This window comes from Sceloporus occidentalis, unplaced genomic scaffold, assembly GCF_023333645.1.
Source record: "Sceloporus occidentalis isolate IW3139 unplaced genomic scaffold, rSceOcc1.0.p SCAF_1, whole genome shotgun sequence".
Classification (NCBI taxonomy): domain Eukaryota; kingdom Metazoa; phylum Chordata; class Lepidosauria; order Squamata; family Phrynosomatidae; genus Sceloporus; species Sceloporus occidentalis.
In genome coordinates this window covers 168,451,514-168,472,979 of record NW_028316981.1, presented here as the reverse complement: position 1 = coordinate 168,472,979, position 21,466 = coordinate 168,451,514, and the positions used below count along the sequence as shown (strand labels likewise).

The 21,466-nt window shown below is 42.1% G+C and overlaps 1 protein-coding gene across 2 annotated transcripts in view; it reads left to right on the top strand.

The window, feature by feature from the left end:
- Positions 1-21,466, top strand: part of LOC149322691 (vitamin D3 receptor-like) — a 103,556-nt gene that overhangs the window by 23,408 nt on the left and 58,682 nt on the right. For both annotated transcript variants that reach the window (XM_089481646.1, XM_089481653.1), the window contains exon 3: positions 20,117-20,195. In XM_089481646.1, the coding sequence (XP_089337772.1) occupies positions 20,132-20,195 (64 nt within the window). In that variant the 5' untranslated portion in view covers positions 20,117-20,131. The remainder of the gene's footprint in view (positions 1-20,116; positions 20,196-21,466) is intronic.

Genomic DNA, 21,466 nt, shown 5'->3' with positions numbered 1-21,466 from the left:
GTTGAAGCACAGTAATGAGACAAATGGGATGGTATGAAGAACAGGAGCAGCTGTTCTGCAGATTGTTGGGTTTAGTTAAAAATCAAGTTTAACTAAATTCTCTTTCATACAAAAATATGTTGCTATTGTTCCACTTTATCTACCCAGATGCATCCTGTGAAAACCTGGGATTGGCAGGAGTGGAATTTAGAGTTCTCAGAGAGCTTTATTTCCTCTCCAAACTGTAAATCCCTGAATTAAGTAGTATGTAGCCATAGCAGTTAAAGTGGTTAGAACTGCTATAATTGAGTAGTGTGAAAGGAGTTCAAAATATGGCATTGTCAAGTGTTCCTTTTTTGTCTTGATACACAAATGTCATTTTAATATGCACAGTGATAACATAAATGATTCAGGTTGCTTGTCAAAGTAACAATCTAGTCAACTAACTATTGCAGCAAATGCGAGAAAATACTGATGGTTTCATCCAGCTCCTTTTTCTCTCTCTTTTTGTTTGAGGAAATGGCAGCTTTTCTCAATGGAAGAGGTTCATTTTCTCATCAATCTAGATTTATATTTCTGTATTTGCAACCTGATTATCTGCTACTAACCTGAAACAGAAATGTAGCTCCCAGCATGTTTCTTGGATTAGTAATGCATATCTATCAGCTTGTGCGCATTTGCATCATCGTCATCTAAGTTAGTAAGTTAAAAATAGACTGTACCATCCATATCTTGAAACATGGGGCAGAATGGAAAGCCGTACGTGTATAACTGTGCCCATATGTTTAGCAGGACATAGTATTCCCCATAAATGTGCAGCTCTCTTTACTTGGCACAGTTGGCAAATTCATCATGAACTGCACTGCTGCTACTGATCTGCACCCTGGCAGACATGTGTCTTCATTGCATTACATAAATAGCTTTCCACTAGTATGTATTACAAGCAAGGGAAAACTTGGTAAGTAGAGTTAACATTTAAAAAACTCAGGACTGGGTCCTAGCCAACTGACTGTTGCCTCATGTGAAGGTGGGATGTGAATATTCATTCATTTGTGTATGGGTCACAGAAGACATAGACACTAAGCATATACTATGGAAAGATGTTCTACATGTTAATTGACCAGAATATTAATGTGGGGGTATGGGATGGGAACCAGAGTTTGCAAAAGAATTACTGCATTTCCTGTTCATTGTGTTTATTGAGGGTCTTCACCAAGTGGCATAGTTTGGAACATTAGTTTAAACATTAGTAATATTTGTTGTTCTGAGCCACCACCAACACATAATTAGTAACCATTATAGGTCGAAACTGAGAAGGAATTTTTCTTTCTTCATTCTCGGAATTAACCAGAATAGTTAAGAGTTGCTTTTTAAAACATGGTATACTAAATACTACAAGCCTATAGTAGAAAACATGCTCTCCTCCAGTTCGCCATATTATCTCCTCAACACCTAGACCAGGGGTAGGCAACCTGCGGCCCGCGGGCCGGATCCGGCCCGCCAAGGCCTTCCAAGCGGCCCCCGAGCACTCCTGCCGCCGATTGCCGCCGATTTCCCCCATTTTTTTGCCGCTCCGGGCGCCATTTTGTTTTTCAAAATGGCGGCCAAAATCTCGCGAGACCTCAGGATGGCAAAGGTCACACGAGATTTCGCCGGCGGCGCCCATGTAGCAGGCCCGTTGCAGCCCCTAGAGCACTCCAACAGGGCTCCAGGGGCTGCAGTGGGCCTGCAGCAGGCTCCACCTCGCCCTCCGCCCTCCTCCTCCCTAAGAGCAGGGAAAGGAGGAGGAGGAGGCAGCAGAAGGAGGGCAAAGCCAGGGAGAAACGGAGCCAGAGCAGCAGCTGCAGCCACAGGTTGGTTCATTGGGGGAGGGGGTTAGGTGGGTGTTCTTTGCAAAATGCCCTCCCAGTAGTACTTTCTGGCTTTTCTTTGCTTGCTGCCTTTTATTTTGAATTGCATTTTAGTAATCTCCATGCTTGTAACTTTAATATTAATATTATTATTTAATTGCCCTGGTGTTCTTTGCAAAATGCCCTCTCAGTAGTACCTTGTGGCTTTTCTGGGTTGAAAGAGTGCATGTTTCCTGCCTTTTATTTTGAATTGTATTTTAGTAGTTTCCATGCTTGTCACTTATTATTATTATTATTATTATTATTATTATTATTATTTTCACTTGCCCTTGGTGTTCTATGTGCAAAATCCCCTCTCAATGAGAAAGAGGAGGAGTGTGACTTTCCAAAGTGCATTTCTGTGTATTTTTGGTGCATTTATTGCTGAAAGGTCTGCTGTAACAATGATAGCAGTGGAGGTGGTGGTAGTGATGATTATGATGATGCTTCTGTGGAAGCTCCGCCCCTGGAGGGTGGAAGCTCCACCCCTGTTATGTGGCTCTGCCCTGGAGGGTGGAAGCCCCACCCCCAGCATGCGGCTCCGCCCCGGGGGTGGACGCTCCACCCCTGTTATGTGGCTCCGCCCCTGGAGGGTGGATGCCCCACCCCTGGCATGCGGCTCCGCCCCCCCGGAGGGTGGAAGCTCCACCCCCGGCTTCGGCCCCCCAGTTGTCTGAGGGACAGCAACCTGGCCCCCGGCTCAAAAAGGTTGCCTACCCCTGACCTAGACCAATGCACAAAGCGGAATCATGAGTCTGCACTTGAATGATGTGATAGTCTTAGTCAGTTTTTGAGGCTATACCTCTAACTATAAATAATTAAAAGTTATGCTTAAATCACAAAATGTATTATGGTAGGTTACACACATTTTGCAATGATGTTATAGCTTAGTTCTTGCGGAAAGGAATTAATTATAAGCTGAACTTGGGAAAATTCCTTTTTTGAACTAAAACTTCTATCATCCTGCATGAGAGAAGGGTTGTAATCAAAGCAACTTTTCAAACCTGTGATAACAAGTAACTAGTTGGTTCCATGCTCTATAAGTGGTATATGGTTGAAATATGTCTCCACATACTGTACTTACTTCTCTCCATCACTTTCCCTGGAGTTGATTCTTACAGCCCCTTTCCCATGAAAGTAACTGTTTACCTCATTTTCCTAAAAGCCAATGTTTGAATCAATAACCACCATGGGAATTAATTGCTATAAGAATAGCTTTTGCTGCCGGTGGTTTCCACTTCACCTCTTGATATAGTTAGCTTCAGTCCTATCTCTTGAGCTTTCTGCTGCTCCAGCCATTCCATCTATTTTTGTTGTTGTAACTGCTGCTGTGTGCCTTCAAGTTATTTACGACTTATGGCAACCCTAAGGCAAATCTATCATGGGGTTTTCTTGGCAAGTTTCTTTAAAGGGGGTTTGCCATTGCGATTCTCCGTGGCTGAGAGATTGTGACTTGCCCAAGGTCACCCAGTGGGTTTACATGGCTGGGTATGGATTTGAACCCTAGTCTCCAGAGTCACAGTTCAGTGCTCAAACCACTACACCAGGGGTAGGCAACCCTTTTGAGCCGGGGGCCGGATTGCTGTCCCTCAGACAACTGGGGGGCCGAAGCCAAAAAATAAATAATTAAATAATTTTTTAAAAAATTAAATAAATAAATAAACCGGGACAAATGTAGGACAAAATTTTCAAATGGAGGGCACTTTTTAAATAAAAAATGGAGGTCACGTGAAAAAATTTGCTGATTTTTTAAAAAAATGTTAAGATAAATGCATGTTTCTGAGGCTTCTATAGACAATTGCCCCACCATGCCCCTCGCGCGAGACGCCAAAGGCCCTGGCGGCAGGACCGGGCTGGGGCCGGTCCCAAGGCCTCACCGGGCCGCATCCGGCCCGCGGGCCGCAGGTTGCCTACCCCTGCACTACACCATGCTGGCTCCTAATTCCATTTGTGCTTGGGTAAAACACATCTTGTCTCTACCTTGTGAAGATCCAAGTCTTAAGTGGTTCTCACTGCCCAGCTGGGTGGACCTTAAAGAGAAGAAAGTCCAAGGTATGTAATGGCATGTCCAGTCCCCTTGGTCCTGACCACCTCTGTGCTGTTGCCTCCCCTCTCCCTACACCATTACAACGCTCTTTCTGCTTATAAGAGGAAGCCACTTCAGTAGTAGAGAAGATGAGGCATTTGTTAGATTTACCATGTACACGGTCCCAAATGGGATGTCCCTTGTACTCTATCATGGATAACAGACACGTTCCAATTTATTGAACCTACAACCTGGTAATTAGAGCCATATTCCTGATCATTTTATACATTTACCAACCCTTGTCCCATGATGTTGACTGTTCCACATCATCAGTATTTGCCTTGTGACACATGGCATCCTCCTAACTCCAGACAGTTATCCCTATGATTTTGGTCACCTAGAGCAGGGGTAGGCAACCTTTTTGAGCCGGGGGCCGGGTTTCTGTCCCTCAGACAACTGGGGGGGCGAAGCCGGGGGGTGGTGGAGCTTCCACCCTCCGGGGGCGGTGCCACACACTGGGGGTGGAGCTTCCACCCTCCGGGGGCGGTGCCACACACTGGGGGTGGAGCTTCCACCCTCCAGGGGCGGGGCCAGTGCTGGAGGCCTCGCCCTCTTTCCGGGCCCCTGACGAGCCCCAGGCCCTGTCAGGGGCCCGCAAAAAAGCCAACGGCGGGCACCAGCACTAGAGGCCTGGCCCTCTTTGCCAGACCTGCCACCCCCCATCTCACATTCATTCTCTTTTCTTCCTCCCTTTTCCTTCTTCCATCTTCTTTTCTCATTCTCCCACTTCCTTCCCTCACTCCCACTCTTTTTCCTTCCATCCGTCTCTCTCTTCCTCCCTTTTCCTTATTCTTCCCTTTCTATTTCCCTTTCACCTTCTTACTACCCTTCCATGCCTTTCTTTCTCCATTTCCTTTCTTCCCCCCTCTCACTCTCCCTTTTACTCTTTCTTTCTTTCCTTCCATTCATCTTTCTTCCTTTATTTCCCCTTTCTTCCTTCCCTCCATTCCACCTCTTCCTTTATTTCCCTCTCCCTTTCTCTTCCTCTTTCCTTCTTCCTTCCCTCCTGTCTTCCTAGCTCCCTTCCCTTCCCCCCATCTCTCTCTCCACACCTCTTTCCTTCCTTCCTTCTTTCCCTTCCTGCTGGAGGCAGAGGTCCATCCCTTCTTCCTTCCCATCTCCCCTTCTCTTTCTCCTTCCTTCCTGCCCTATGTCTCCCTTCACATCCCCCTTTCCCTCATGTCTGTCTTCCTCCCTCCCTTCCCCATCTCTCCCTCCACACATCTTTCAATCCTTCTCGCCTTCATTTCCCCCTTCCTTTCTTCTTTCTTCCTGGTTCTCTTCTCTTCATCTCTACCTCCACACAGCTCTTTCTTTCTTTCTTTCTTTCTTTCTTTCTTTCTTTCCCTTCCACTCCTTCTTTTCATCTCTTTCCTTCTTTCCACCCATCTCTCTCTTCCTTTTCCTTCCCCCTCCCTTTCTCATTCTCTCCTTTCCCTTTCTCTCCCTCCCTCCACCTCTCTTCCTTCTTTTCTTTCCTTCCATCCGTCTCTCTCTTCCTTTTCCTCCCACCCTTCCATTCTCATTCTCCCTTCTCCCCCTCCACACCTCTTTCTTTCCTTCCCCCCTTTCCACTCTCCTTCCTTCCATCTCTTCTTCTTTCCCTATCTTTCTCCCTTTCTTTCTCTCCCTTCCACTCTCTCTCCTTCCTTCCTTCCTATCCTCACTTCCCTCACCTGCTGGAGGCAGAGGTCCAGGAAGGAGGAGGCCAGCGGCTCCCCAAAGGCCCCACCCGCTCGTGTGAGAGACCTTTGGCCTCTCGCGCGACAGGGAGGAGGCCGGCGCCCCCCCAAAGGTCCTGCCCGCTCGCGCGCGAGACCTTTGGCCTCGCGCGCAAGCAGTGGCTCGTGCAAGAGGGAAGAGGCCAGCGGCCCCCCCAAAGGTCCTGCCCGCTCGCGCGAGAGACCGGCGCCTTTGGCCTCTCGCGCGAGCAGCGGCTCGCGCAAGAAGGAAGAGGCCAGCGGCCCCCCCCAAAGGCTCCACCCGCTCGCGCAAGAGACCGGCGCCCTTGGCCTCTCGCGCGAGCAGTGGCTCGCGCAAGAAGGAAGACGCCAGCGGCCCCCCCCAAAGGCTCCACCCGCTCGTGCGAGCGAGCGGCGCCTTTGGCTTCTCGCGCGAGAGGGAGGAGGCCGGCGCCCCCCCAAAGGTCCTGCCCGCTCGCGCGCGAGACCTTTGGCCTCGCGCGCAAGCAGTGGCTCGTGCAAGAGGGAAGAGGCCAGCGGCCCCCCCAAAGGTCCTGCCCGCTCGCGCGAGAGACCGGCGCCTTTGGCCTCTCGCGCGAGCAGCGGCTTGCGCAAGAAGGAAGAGGCCAGCGGCCCCCCCCAAAGGCTCCACCCGCTCGCGCAAGAGACCGGCGCCTTTGGCCTCTCGCGCGAGCAGTGGCTCGCGCAAGAAGGAAGACGCCAGCGGCCCCCCCCAAAGGCTCCACCCGCTCGTGCGAGCGAGCGGCGCCTTTGGCTTCTCGCGCGAGAGGGAGGAGGCTGGCGCCCCCCAAGGGCCTGGTGCTGCCGCCGATTGCCGCCGCGGCGGCAGCACCGGCCACGGGCCGGTCCCCTGGCCTTGGCGGGCCACATGTGGCCCGCGGGCCGGGGGTTGCCGACTCCTGACCTAGGGAATATTGCTGTCACATTTCGGGGGGGGGATGTGAATACGCTTGCCACTTGGAACTTGTCATCAGTTGTGACCCAAAAATCACTAATAGAATCATAGAGTTGGAAGAGACCGCAAAGGCAATCCAGTCCAACCCCCTGCCATGCAGGAACTCTCAGTCAAAGCATCCCCGACTAGTAAAAGCAACTGAGAAATCACAATTTAATTAGAAAAGGGATGAGCACATGCACATGTGTAGAGAAAGACTTCAGAAGTTCTTGCCTTGAGCAAACACATTCATGTTTCTCAGAGGTTCAACACAAGGTACTAGTTATCTACCTGACCTTTGTCACAATGCAAGTCATACCCTTATATAATCATTCTAGCATCAAAGAGTGCTTCAAGAGTGTTGAAGTAAACAGCAAGGTGGCAGAGTCCATCAGTTGTTCTAGGCCCTAAAGCCAAGTGAAACAAATAGCATGATCTTTCATGGTGGAGTGAACTGGTACAGATATCACCCTATAATATTTTTGATTTGTTGGTCAAATGCCAGGTGAAAAGACCTGTTATACTGTCCTCTGTAGTTCTAGCTAGGCAGTAAACAAGAGGCCACAAGTAGACAGCTGTGCAAGGGTAGGTGGGAAGATAGTTACACAGACCACAGTAGCAGAGGGAGATTCCACACACCTTCCCTTAATCTATGACTCACTAGGGATCTAAAGCAATGTGTCTCAGGTTATCTGATGTGGGAGACCAACATTCTGTCTCTCCCCTCGTGTCAAGGACAAGTACTCTGTTTGAACCCATTGACTACAACTGTTTCTTATGTGGAAACTTGTCAGGGTCCAGCACTAGCAAATGGATCACCATTTTGAGTACTGCTGTTCCAGATGACAGCTTATATTGCATTGTTTAGAATGCTGTGATTTTAGGAAGTCTCCAATTACCAGATATTACTTCAGCCATGAACCTGCCAAGGCAGCCTTTGACAAGCCATTTCCCCTTGCTTCCTTAGTGCCACCTATAATATGAGCTGACAAACACTGTGCAGCCTTTGACTGCATAGATCACAAAAAACTATGGAGTGATATTAAAGAAACGGGTGTACCATTTCACTTTTTTGTCCTGATGTACTCCAAACAGAAAGCGGGTCAGACAAGGCTGCATTCTATCACCCTATCCATTCAACTTGTATGCAGCAATACCATACACAGTGCAGATCTAGATACGGAGGATGGAGAATTGAAGATTGGAGGAAGGAATATCAACAGATATACAGATGACACCATACTGCTAGGAGAAAACATCAAAGACTTGAAGCAGTCAAGAAAGAGAGGAAAATGCCAAGGCAGGCTTGCTGTTGAACATTAAGAAAACAACACTAATCACCATGGAGGAGCTACAGGAATTCAGTCTTAATGACAACAAATAGTTAAAGATTTCCCATACCTTGGATCAATGATTAGAATGGGGATTGCAGTGAAGAAATCCGAAGTAGACTAGGATTGGAAAAGACAGCTATGAAAGAACTAGATGATATGTTAAAGTGCAAAGATATCAAGCTGAATATCAAAGCTAGGCTCATCCAAATCAATCTTATTTGCCATCACCATGTACAGATGTGAGAGCTGGAAGAAAGCTGATAGGAAAAAAAAACTTATTTGAAATGTGGTGCTGGAGATGAGGCTAAGTATACCATGGATGACTAGAAAGACAAACAAGTGGGTCTGAGAGCAGATCAACCTTCAAGTCTCTCTGTAAGCCAAGATGACTAAATTGAGGTTGTCATATTTCAGCCACATCACGAGAAGATATGACTCACCAGAAAAGACAATAATGCTAGGAAAGGTGGAGGGTAAGTAGAAAGACAAGAAGACCACATCCCATATGGATAGACTCAATCAAGAAGGCCATGGTCATGAACCTGGATGAACTAAGCAGGGAAGTTAAGGGCAGGGTGGCTTGGAGGTATCTTAGAGTGTCACCATGATTTGAGGCTGACTCAAGGACAGTTAACAACAGCACTACTAGTCTACTTTATAGGGTTGTGATAGGAAGTACAGAGATAATGAGGTAATGCATTGGGATTGCTTACATGCAGTGTAATGCACCATGTTTTTTTTTCTGGTGAGTTAATAAGAGGAACAAAAAGCTACACTTCCATACATTCCTGTTTTTCATTTAACCCATGGATTTGATGTCACAAGAAATAGTGGTGACTGATTACTTTGTTTTTTTTAAAAAGCAGAACAAGTGAGCATTATTTGGAAGTCTTATGAATGATTCCTATGAGGTAGTTGCAAAATAAAAAACCATATGGTGTTTAGCAAAACACAAGCCAACATTATAAGGGCCCTCAGTGCAATAAATTTATTTCTTTTATGATGGTTTGGTTTTAAGTTGCTTCAAATTATCAGGGCAGAGAGTATGTACATTTATTAAAGAAAAAATGAATGAGCTCTACGTGCTGCTAGACTATCAGAAGGATATTGGCTGGCATTTCTGTTTGGGACATATGTCTTCATAAATTGCCTTACATGTGCAGAAAGGAGAACTGAGTGGTTTTGCAATATTCACTGAGAGGCTACTATGGCATTGCAGTATTTAGGCATCTGTTGTGCAATTGTAGCCAAGGAGTGACTGATGTGCAATGACCCAGTACACAGTAGGTACCATCAGAGCACTCCGCGATGGATAGGAAGTGCCAGAGCACAGCAGAAGTGCCCGATGTGCATTGGAGCACAATTACTATTGTCCAGTTTCATATCTTCATAATTCACTAAGAGTTTTTTGTTGCATTTCTGCAGCATAGCTGTATTTTTTTAAAGTTATAATACAATGTAGGACCTCAGCTGTTGTTTCTTATAAATAACTTTCTTGAATCTTCTTACTTAAAATTCACAGCATACACATACAATTATGTGGGATTTCTTTAGTTCTTTAACAGATTTCATAACACAATTTAATATACAGAGGAGCTTGTATAGCAAGAAAATATTTCTAAGCCTACCCAACTACAAATGTTGTGAGTTACTACATATTTATTTTTTAAACACTGGGGTCAGGTATGTAAGCTGTTGAAATTTCTGCATGTGTTTTTGAGATAACAGCTTTACGATCTTTCTCGTGAAGTTGATCAGAACATTTATATTTTTTAACCTGTTAGGACTGAAAGCAGAAGCTGTTCTCAGCAGCATGTGTCTGCACCCATCATCCTCATAACTCTGTAATGCAAAGCATAGTATTTCAGACTGTGAATATATAAGACAGATGTAATGGAACCCATACTGAGTACGGATGCCAGTATGAAAGTACTGTTCAGGTTGCAATGTTATACTCTGGGTTCCCAACCTTTGGTCTTCCATTTGTTTTGGACTTCAGATTTCAGAAGCCTCAGTCAACTTGGCCAACAGTCAAGATTTATGGGAGCTGAATTTCAAAACATCTGGAGGACCAAACATTGGGAACTACTGATCTAGGTAGTGGGGTCTTTGTAGCTATCCAGATTGTACTCCACTGCAGTTCCTGTCATCCCTCATGATTGACTCTGCTGCTTACGGCTGGTTAGGACTGATGGGTGCTGACACCCAATATATGGAGGGCCACAAGTTGCTCATCTTTACTATATACACTTACTTGGGACTCATATTAAATTCAGCAGGGTTTACTTCTGAGTAGACATGCCTCTAGAATTGCACTGTTAGGAACTTGTAATTGGGAACTCCTTAAGAAGATAGATTTAAAGGGGTGAATAAATAGTTCCCTCCTTCAGTGTTAAATTTGACACCTCACATGCTGACTTCACACTGGATTCACAGAAGCCTGTAATGTGACTATGATGGATATCCGGAAATAATCTATTCCAAATTAGAACAGTAGAAGAACCATCTCTGCCTTAAGGAAAGTAGTATTCCTAAGAGGAGACGTGTTTGCAGACATATGGCCAAACAAATAAAGTCTTGCTGAACAAACAAAGCAAATAAAATAAACATAATCTTTAGCAAGTATACTTACTGTGATATCCAACAAATCCAGTGCATATTAGGGAAAAAAAGTAAAGTGAATTTTATTCTAAAGGTGTAGAGTATATGCCTGAGACTGGCCAAGACAAGATGCTTTTACATCATATTCACACTACATATTTGAAAGTTTTTGTTTTGAAGAAAAAAAAATACTCTTAATTGGTGTCCAGCAACATACATGTAGGAAACAAACAGGAATTAGAGTTTTACTCATACTCCTTATCAACCAGATTCTCCTATGAAACCTATTTTCAAATTGAGAAGAAAAGAGTACCCCCTCTGGGCTCCTATCAGAGGAATTATGAACACTGGGTGCTGGTGATCGCTTGAATTATTTGTTTCCCATTGAAGATCTATTCTGGACATTGGTATACATCAACAAATTATTAGAAGTGAAGCCGTTAAAAACAGGGACATGTAACATTACGTTGCTTTTTTTAAGCCATGAAAGGCCACTTCTCACAGGGCATCTCTGCATTTTTCCCGGAGATCAGCCTGCAATATAGCATTGAGAAAACAAATGTTTCCTAGTCGAAAGAATCCACACGATAGCTAATATAAACTGCATAGGAAGACATTTGTGTGATTCTCAGAGGCACTTGGATGGTGATGAGTATATTCCCTTGTCTTCTGTCTCCCTGCCCCCCACTTTTGGGCATTTTTAGATCCAGATTTTGGTACAGTAATCTATGGACTGCATCTTCCATAACATGTCACCAAAAGGATTTGGAGTGTTGTAGTCCAGGAAAGTAGTGTTCCCAAGTTTGTTTTAAATCTTTGTGTTCTTAAGTTTTTAAAGCTGTCATGTTTTAAAGCTCAACTTGAAGAAACATTCCTCTTCATGATATTAACGCTACCTCATTCGCTTACCTCTTGCAGTTTCTTACAGTTTCTTTCACTGTCCCTCCCACCTCAGAGTACATTGCCTTATGTCAAAGAGGAGAGCAGCAGGAAAGTGATCACTCCTCAACAAGCCTTCAGTTTTTAGTTTTCCTCCTTAATATGTCAGCTTGATATTCCAGTTAGAAGAAATTGATGAAAACATTATACTGACAGTGGTGCTTGAATTGAGGCATGTGTCAAGAAAGACATGATTGAGAGTCGCTGCTCGGTATTCTCAAACAAGTTGCAGAACTGTACAGAAAATCAGACTTGCTGAAAGTACTTTGTTTTTTTGGAGCTGCATAGGCCAAATTACCTAGTTAGTTTTAGAGATAGAGAGAAGAAAGGACATAGAAGTAGCAAAAAACAGGAATACAATAAAGTCCAGAGTGGATGACTTTTTTTTTTTAAAAAAAGTTCAAAATAGATAGGTTAGAAAAACAATAAATTGTGAAACTGCTGAAAACCACAAAACAAAACTGTGTTGTATGAAACTGTACACCTGTTGCAGCTAAATCTTCCTCAGTATGTTGATGCTTGCCCTTAGCAGACCAACACATTTTCTTGTTTTATGGTTACTGCTGGAATGTTGCTTTAAAACTAAACGGCTTTTTCTGCATTCTTGTGTGGCTGTGTTGTCTCTTCTATGCAAAGCAAGCACTGCTAGATAGTGAGTATAGGGTTCTAGATTTAATCATTCTCCTTGCTATTGAGGATCAGATGGGGTGAGATCCATGACTGGATCCTCATCTCTTTCCATTTTATTAATTGCAGCCATAGATTCTTGTGTGAGGTGGATTTCACCATGATGTTGTTATTCCATTAAAAATCACCACTCCGTTATCTTTGCTTTTACAATTGGTGCTGCAATCTGGATCTCGATTGCCTGTTGTTTGCCTAGATTTGAAGAGATGGGATCATAGGCCCCAAGATGTTTGTCAGGAATTATTCATAATTTAAAATTTGACCCTGAATAATACTGTCTGAATGGTTTTTAAAAATCTTGTGCAAATCTGGCAAGGTCTAGAAGATCAGTAATAATGAGTTTCCTATATAGACCTGCCTAAATTTTCAAATTGTCAGCAGAGTCCCCACTGTGTGTTTTACCTTGGTGAGTACATGAGACAGGGCTTTCTCTGTAATGGCACCTCAGTTGTGGAGTTCTCTCCCAAGACATTTCAGGCTGGCTCCGTCCTGTTTGAGGCTCCTATGTAGATGGTCAAATCTGTACAATGTGGTCTTTGCTTATTTTAAAAAGTGACTTTAAAAATGTAATATAATTTAAAAAATAATAATATAATTTTAACATGTTTTACTATACATGCAGTACAGGGGAGTGACAAATAATGTTTCCTCTCTGTCTTTCAGCAACCAAAACATTGCTACAGTTCAGGATTATTTATCAGTACTTCTCACAATTTGCCATGGAGATTTTTTTCTGTATTTACATCATGGTTGCAATAACCACCCAAAATCATGGAATGGATTGCAGTAGTAAACAGTGGATTGTAGAAACAGTTGAATTCCTGGTGGATAGTAATGTTTAGTTTTCTGCAAGCAGAACTAGGGAAGCTTTGCATTTTTCTTCATAGTTCTTTTCTGCGTATAACCTGCTTACTGAAAAATATATCTGCCCTACAAAGTCTTGATCAGGAGTCTTATCCAAATGTGGTATCCTTTCAGAGCAACAGCTGGAAGATATTTATGGCAAGAATTGTCACTAGGATCTGCTATGGATTTTACATTTCCCACTTGGAAATTTTAGTAGCAATGTTCCATGCATGTATAATATGGAAATTTGGTCACTTATTAGTTACATATGCCCATGATTGCTTGCAAGCATTGTAAGGTCTTGAATATACTTTGATCAGGAGCCTTACCCAAAGTAAGTCAAAAGTATCAAAGGAATGGTGTCAGGAGACTGATATACTGGGATTATTGAGTATCTGAGATTTTTATTATGAGATTTCACAGTTGATGGCAAGACATTTCCCTTTTCTTTGACACCACTTAAGAGATCCATGTAAGAAAGGTCTTGAGTATCTCTAAAAGGTTTTCATTGTAAGGCCAGAGTGCTGCTCAGGGACAATAATCCAAAATTCTCCAGAATTCTGGTTTAGTAATTTGCAAAATCTTAGTTCCTATAGGGCTGCCTTAGCAAAGTGTCTGGAAACCTCAGCTGGAGCAAAATGCTGTTGTTGTAAACAGAGCTTTTGTGAACCAGACCAGATTTATTTAGTTTGTCATTCTATTCTGAAACAGAAACCTACAGAAACTCCAAAACTAGAACATGAGCAAACTAGGACATGTCCTGTTCACATTCCCCAACAATAGGTGTTACCTCTGGTACTGGAGGTAATACAGTATATATAGCTATCATAACTAGTAACCACTGATAGATGAATCAGTGGACAATAAGACAAATCCCCTTTTAAAATCATGCAAGTTGATGACCATCACTACATCTTGTGGCTCCAAATCCCATAATACGTTATCTCCTGTGTCAATTTGTTTTTCAGAATATACTGGTCTGATAATTTCTACTGGCTGCCTATTTGTTTTTGGGCCCAGTTCAAAGTCAGAGTGCTGGTTAATGCCGTAAACAGATTGACACTAGGTTGCTGAAGTACAACATTCACCCAAAGGAACCTGACAATGCAAAATGTGTAGTCATCACTGGGGAACTTGATCTAAGTTTCCCTTAGCTTTTCAAGGATTGTGTGGTTGGCATGAAGGGCAGTATCTCTTGAGAGGCCCAGTTGTTCCTTTACTTCATAATGTTTCAGTAAAGTATAATTTATTTTATTTTATTGATATGGCAGCCTTTGGCCTGGCTTGACATGTTGCTCCCCTGTTGTGAAGTCTAAAAGAAATGCCTCAAATTGTAGTTTTCTATGTTCATTTTTATTGGTTACTATAGTTGTACATTTTGATTGTATTGTCACCACATTTAGAAGAATGAAATATGTTTTCCTGTTTACTCAGTACAGTCTTATGCCCTATAGTTTTTACTTTAATGTATTATTTTCACGTCTTTAGTTCTCCTGGTATCCTCATTGCATTGGTGAGAGTATGAATGAACAAACTGGCAATTGTAAGAAGAGGAATTTTTTAAAAAGCTATAGGGCCTGAGATACATATCTTGCAGAGGCAGCTTGCATAATATCACAAGGCAGTAAGTGTTCCAGAATATAAGGCTAAATCCATTTTTAGTCCTACTTAGTGTAGACCTTCTGAAATTATTGGGCCTCAACACAAACATGAAAATAGCCATGTTCATCCATAGGTACAAAACAAAATCCCTAGATAAACAATATCTTTGGAAGCTTTTACATACTCCAAAATTCTCCCTCAAGCTAGATAGTTTCATTTTTAAAAAATGTGGTGGGAGATGGGGTGGGGCATGGTGACCATGGGTCATTTTTTTCCAGGACACATCCTATATTTCAACCTTCTGTCTAGGAGGAATTCCAAAATGCCCTCCATTTTGAGCGTGCCTAAGAAGCATGGATTTACATTAATTTTAAGAGGTTTTGCCTTTTAGTTTGTAATGTCTTACATTTTTCTTGAATCTCCTCCATTTTGCAATGCCTTTTTCCTCATTTGCAGTTAGGACATTTGGTCACTCTGGGTGGAGGAGAAGTATGAAAGTCCAAAACTGTGTCTGTCTGGTTTAGTTGTAAGATTTGCATCCTAAAATGGAAAATGTAGAGTGGTACATGTGCAGGTATCAGATTACATCTAGCAATGTCTGCTGGGATACAAAGAAGATAATGGGTGGCTATCTTTAAGATAGTTGTAAATAAGAAGCCCTGTTTATTTCAGGTGGTCTGCTTTAAGTAGAACTAGAACTAGATTTAGCCCATAGCCTCCCTGATCTTCTTTCTTCTCACTCCCCTTTTCACTAGTAAAACTGACAGTTGTGTACTTTCTCTTCAGTAGAAATACATTGGATAATTATTTGCCTTTGACTCTAAATTACTCTAAAGATGTGTTGTTGGTATTAGGAAAGGACCAAATGTTGGGATTTCCATACACAAAGGTATATCTGATATGCTAAATCTGATAGATTTAATCGATACTGAAATATCCTGATTTAATTATTCTAGGGGCCCTTTAACCCTTCACAGTTACAGCTCTAGAGTTACACTTTAGCATCCATAGTTGCTTCTTACGAAATCCTGGGGTTTGCAGATTGGTCCAACGCATCAGAGGAGTTAAACCAACTGGGTGACTTTGGACAAGTCACACATTTTTAGCCTCAGAGGATGGCAATGGCCAAGCTCCTCTGAATAAATTTTGCCAATAATGGTTCACCTGAGGGTCACCATGAATCAGAAATTACTTGAATGCACACATCAGGTCCCAGGATTCCATAGAATGTTTCCATGGCAGTTAAAGTGGGATCATGGTGCTATATAGCAATTGTACTTGATGCTGCAAAGTAAACCTAGTAAAGGAAAGGTGAACTTCTTGTGGTAGAAAATAACTTCTCTAGTCAATGGATAGAAAAATTAAGGTGACACCTAATAAAGAAATAAATGGGCAACAACCCTAACATTTTCCTTTGACGATTCAGAAATGATGGTCTGCTGGTTGTGTCCAGTATATTTTGAAAGAATGTCTTGGCATATCATAGTTTTACAAATCCCATTTTAAATGAAGCATTTGAAACAATAAATGCCCATTCCATTTAAAAAAAACAAATGAACTAACCTGTCTTGGAGGGGGAAAATCTGGTTCCTGCCTATTATGTCATAATCTTCATAGAATTGCTACCTCAAGCATGTATTTATTTAGCCAGCAAGTGAAAAATGAATGGTGACTATTACAGCATCATACTGTGGCCCATTTCCCAAGGGGACAATTAAGTCTGATAAAGCCAAAGTACCTACTTCAGTCTTGGGGACTTGATCTGAAAGTTGCATTAGTCATTGCTCAACGTCATAGTCATAATTGTGTGCTGGGAAAATCCATATGCCTTTTTAGTCCCCTGTGTTTATGTATGTGTCATACTCAACTTACTGGGATATCTTAATTGGGTTTGTATAACTAAGACAGAGTACTTAAATTAAAATACATGTGTTGGGAGTCAGTGTGGTGCAATGGTTTGAGCATTGGGCTAGGACTCTGAGAAACCGAGGTTCAAATCCCTGTTTAGCCATGGAAACCTACTGGCTGACTTTGGACAAGTCACATTCTCTCAGAGGAAGGCAGTGGACAAATTATTATGGCAGGACAAATCCTGCCATGATAAGGTTGCCACAAATTGGGGTTGACTTGAAAGCACAAAATAACAAAATACATTTAAATACAAATTTTACTGAATTCTAAAGCCAGGTTGTTGTTGGTTTTTTGCATGGAAGTTTTGGAAGGCAGAAACATCAAAAGCAGAAAGGTGAAGACTTGTGAAGCCTGTTTATGGGACTGAAGGTTTCTCTTTTTTGCTATGTTGGCTTGCAGTTACCTCTTTGCCAGTTGTCCCTAGCAGCTATTTGCTCTGTCTTCACTGTCCCTTCAAGTCTTGTAGTACTTCTATTTTGTTAACCTTTGCATGGGAGACAGCCTCACAAGGAGACTCTGTTGCACAGGCTATGTACACAGCTATATCTCTCTCTCTCTGTTGTCTCTTTTGAAGCAAGGGTTGTATTCTGTGTAAACCAGATGTAGAACAAAGTCCCTCCCTCAATCTCAAATGCCATTGCCCTGGTCTTGGAGGAAGTAGAGACAGGCACGGCTCCACTATGCCCAGGCCCAGAAACAGATGAAAAGCCCTCCCTCCATCCCAACCACCACTGCCCTGGCCTCAGAGGGAGAAGAGAAGAGACAGTACCTACTGGACTTAACCCCCTCTCCCATTGCATTTCCTTTTTCTTGTGTGCCATTAGCCTTAGGGCAGGGAACTTTTTTTATTGCTCTTTTTCTTGTAAAGCACCATGTACAACGATGGCAATAGAAAGATAGACAGACAACAATAATAAAAGAACAAATTCAGAAATCATTTTTTAATTTTGCATGGTTAACAGCAGGAGTGATTTCAGTTACCTCAAGAAAAAAAAGCAACAGGGACTTAATTAGATCATTTGCAATCCTTATAAAATACAATTAACTTTGACCTTGATCAGAGAACCTTCCCAGCATCTTTTGAGCTATCTGTTGTGCATAGAATAGAGAAGCAAAATTGTCAGGGAAAATGTCTGTTTTCAGAATGAACATTTACAAGGAAATTAAAGTATCCAGCAGATGCCAAAACAGACATTCTCTATTAATATTTTGGTAGAAGGTGTCCTTATGGGAAGAAGAGACTATCTTCCACAGGCTTGTAGCAGTCTCTTGGGAGTTACTAGTCTTCAGAAAGCCAGTGCAATCACTGTTCACAAGAAGAACATCCACACTTACAAAGTGTGTCTTCCAGTATCATCTCAAGCTTATTTCTAATATATACGCTGCCCAGATATTACCAAGGATGGGCTTTCCTGTCAAATCCTGAAATTGTTTAAATATTCAGGTTATGTCCAAAGTCTCCTAAAAAAAAGTACCGGTATCTCAAATTGTTAAGAAAGATCTACTGCTATCTAGAAATGGTTCCCAAATGTTTTGGACTTGAGCTCCCAGAATTCCTGATTGTTGGCTGGGAGTAGAAGATCAAATTTTTCGAATCACTGATTTAGAAGGTTCTTATTTGATTGGTTCATGTGATTTATGTGAATGGCAAAAAATGTCTGTGGCAGACTATTACCTGACCCAGTTAATGCATAGTGTCTCAGCCCTGGAATAGCAGATCTAGATTTTGAGGTCTATTATCAGTAGCTTTAGGTTTCTTTTACCCAGTGAACCAGCTCTGACTCACTGTTAATAAGTACCAACTCTCACAAGTGCTGCTTTAGGAGATAATTTAAATATATTTGATGGTGTTTATCGAGCCACTGGTCTTTGTGAGACCTGACTGTTAACACCCTATATTTACAAATTACTCAGTAACCAAGAGAAAGTCTTCATTCCAAAAGGTGAGGGCACTGTAGTTTTCTGGGAGTAATGGGGCTCTGCATAAAATTCATACCCCAAATAATTCTAAATGTTGGGGGCAATCTGCATTGTAATGTGTCATTTGAAGAATATGTACAAAGAGAGAAGAGCTTAGGAACATAAGAAAAGCCCTGTTTTATCAGATTCAAAGCTTATCTAATTCAGCATTGATTGGCAATGGAAGCCGATCAAATATCTCTGGGAAATCCACAACTGGAAAATGAGTGTAGTAGTACTTTCTGGCATATGTGCCCTCGCACTGCCTCTGCTTTTGGAGGAAACATATAGACATCATGATGACTACTGGATGCTGATTTCCTTTTCTTCCATGGATTTGTCAAATCTTTTAAAGCTGTCCACATGGGTGTCACTGTGTTTCGTGGTAGAGAAATCCATAATCCTAATTTGCCCTAAATATCCCACCATGATATGTGTCGATTGATCTGGAACTGCAACATTGCAAAGAAGAAAACCCTTGTAGTATTTGTTTATAAAGCCCTAAATGGGTTGGGCCCAGGGTACTTGGAGGACCGCCTCTCCCCATATAATCCGCCCCGCACACTCAGGTCAGCCGGGAAGAATCTGCTGAAGGTCCCAACTGCGCAATATGCGGTGACCTCGCAAAGGGCCTTTTCCATCTTGGCCCCAAAAATGTGGAACAACCTTCCTGACGAGCTCCGTTCCACCACCTCCCTGGATCTTTTCAGAAAGAACCTTAAGACCTTTTTCTTTCACCAAGCTTTCCCCCCATGAGATGTGATATTATGCCCTCTCCCCTATTGTGTAACGATTTTCGCAATGTTTTTGGATCAGTTCAACCAAGCTGGCTGTGTAATAGCTTTTAATGTGATATTTTTTACATTGTTTTTATCGATATGTATGTATTTTTATGTTGAAATGTTAATCTGTATGCCGCTTTGACCATCGTGGAAAAGCGGGATAAAAATAAAATTTATTATTATTATTAGTATTATTATCATTATTATATCATTTAGATATATTTATTCCTTTGTTATTGGTATATGTTGATTTGGATTCAGTATAATGCTTTTGGAAAACACTGACCTCTCAATATATGCCAAAGACTGCCAATTGTTCTGTCCTATCTATGGATGTCAGCAAAAGTATAACCAATAAAAAAAATACAAATTCATAAACTTGAACAATTGTTCAGGTACCTAGATGACAACTTTTTAAAGTACTGGATATAGATAAATTTGTTGACAATGTAATGGCTTTTACTTCTGTAAGTAAACCTAGAGGAGACCACCTCATTACTGTTTATACCTGAAAATGAATGACCTGGCTAATGCAGCCATGGGCATTACACACTTCTTTTGCTATCAGGGGCCAATCATGTGGATCTTGAGTGCAATGGATTCTTGAGAATTCTCATAGGTTATCTAGCTTTCCTTTGTAATGCTTAGCCTTGTCTTCTGCAGAGCTGACACCATGTGTTTTGTGAATCCCTTTTGGGTGTGGTGTCTTATTTTGCAGAATGCCACACCTTTTTAATGTATGTTGCTTACGTCAATGGACTGGAGTTAAAAGCTAGTGTAAATCCCAAGTTGAAAACAGATTTGGAGATTATCAAACTCACCTGACAACTGCTGCACGTTAATTTTTTTATTTTTATTTTTTAGATTACAGGTAGCTCCATGTCGCTGTTTCAGAACTCGTGGGAATTATATCAGCCGAGCATACCAAATGACTTGGATACTGGTAATGTATCTCTTTTTTTCACAAAAATTTACTGCAGTGCATTATGGTGCTCCTTCCCCCAACAGGGAAAAATGGAATACTGAAGCTACATGGTCTAGGAGGGCACTCAAAAAAGCCAGAAGGAAGAAGCGACTTGAGGCTTCTCTGTGTAGTTCACCTTTTTCATGCATTTTCTCTTGTGCTGGTGTCGGTAAATGATGTTGGGCTCAGAGTAAACATTATGGTATTTCAGATGGGGCCAATTTTTAAATTAAAAATAAGAAGGTGCAAGCTTTCAGGTTTCTCAAGTTCTTATGTGACTGAGAGGCTGAGCTATGAAAACACACTGAAAACTGAACATTAGCTTTACATATATTTTCCTATTATTAGCACATTCTTGGAGTGTGTGTTGATGCTAGTTGGGAAAGAACTAAAGAAATGGGATGGAGGTGCAGAATAGAAACAACAGTTGTGGAGTTTGGATGTCAGCTCCATTCCAAAATGAAAGGGCTGTTTACTGTTTACTATTTATATAAAACAACAACTATAATAATATTTTCTTACCCACATCTCCCCATGGATTAAGGTGGGGAACAGCAACAGATTAAAATACAACATACATGAATGAAAACCACATAGCATCAGTTAAAACACATAACATCAGTATAAAAGAACATATAAAATAAATCCATAATTTTGGCCCCAAAACCTGATCTCGACTTATACATGAGGTCGACTTATAGTTGAGTATATACAGTATATTCATAGAATCATAGAGTTGAAAGATACCTCAAGGGCCATCCAGTCCAAACCCCTGCCATGCAAGAACGCACCATCAAAACACCCCCAACAAATGGCCATCCAGCCCATGGTTAAAAACCTCCAAAGAAGGAGACTCCACTACACTCCAAGGAAGTGTATTCCACTGTCGAACAGCTTTTACTATCAGGAAGTTCTTCCTAATATTGAGATGGAATCTCTTTTCCTGTAGCTTGCATTCAGTGTTCTGGGCCCTATTCTCTGGAGCAGCAGAAAATAAACTTATTCCATCTTCAGTTTGACACCCCTTCAAAAACCTAAACAGGGTTATCATATCCCCTCTTAAATATTAAAACAATCAATCCCTAGTACAGTGCGCCCACATCATACACGACAAAGAGGAAATGGTGCTGTGCCGCATGCAAAAATTAGTTTCAATGGGGCTCAAGCACACGCGGAACTTGCCTTACATGGTGGAGTCCGGAATGGATCCCCTGTGTAAGGCAAGGGTGCACTGTATTCATAATTTAAAA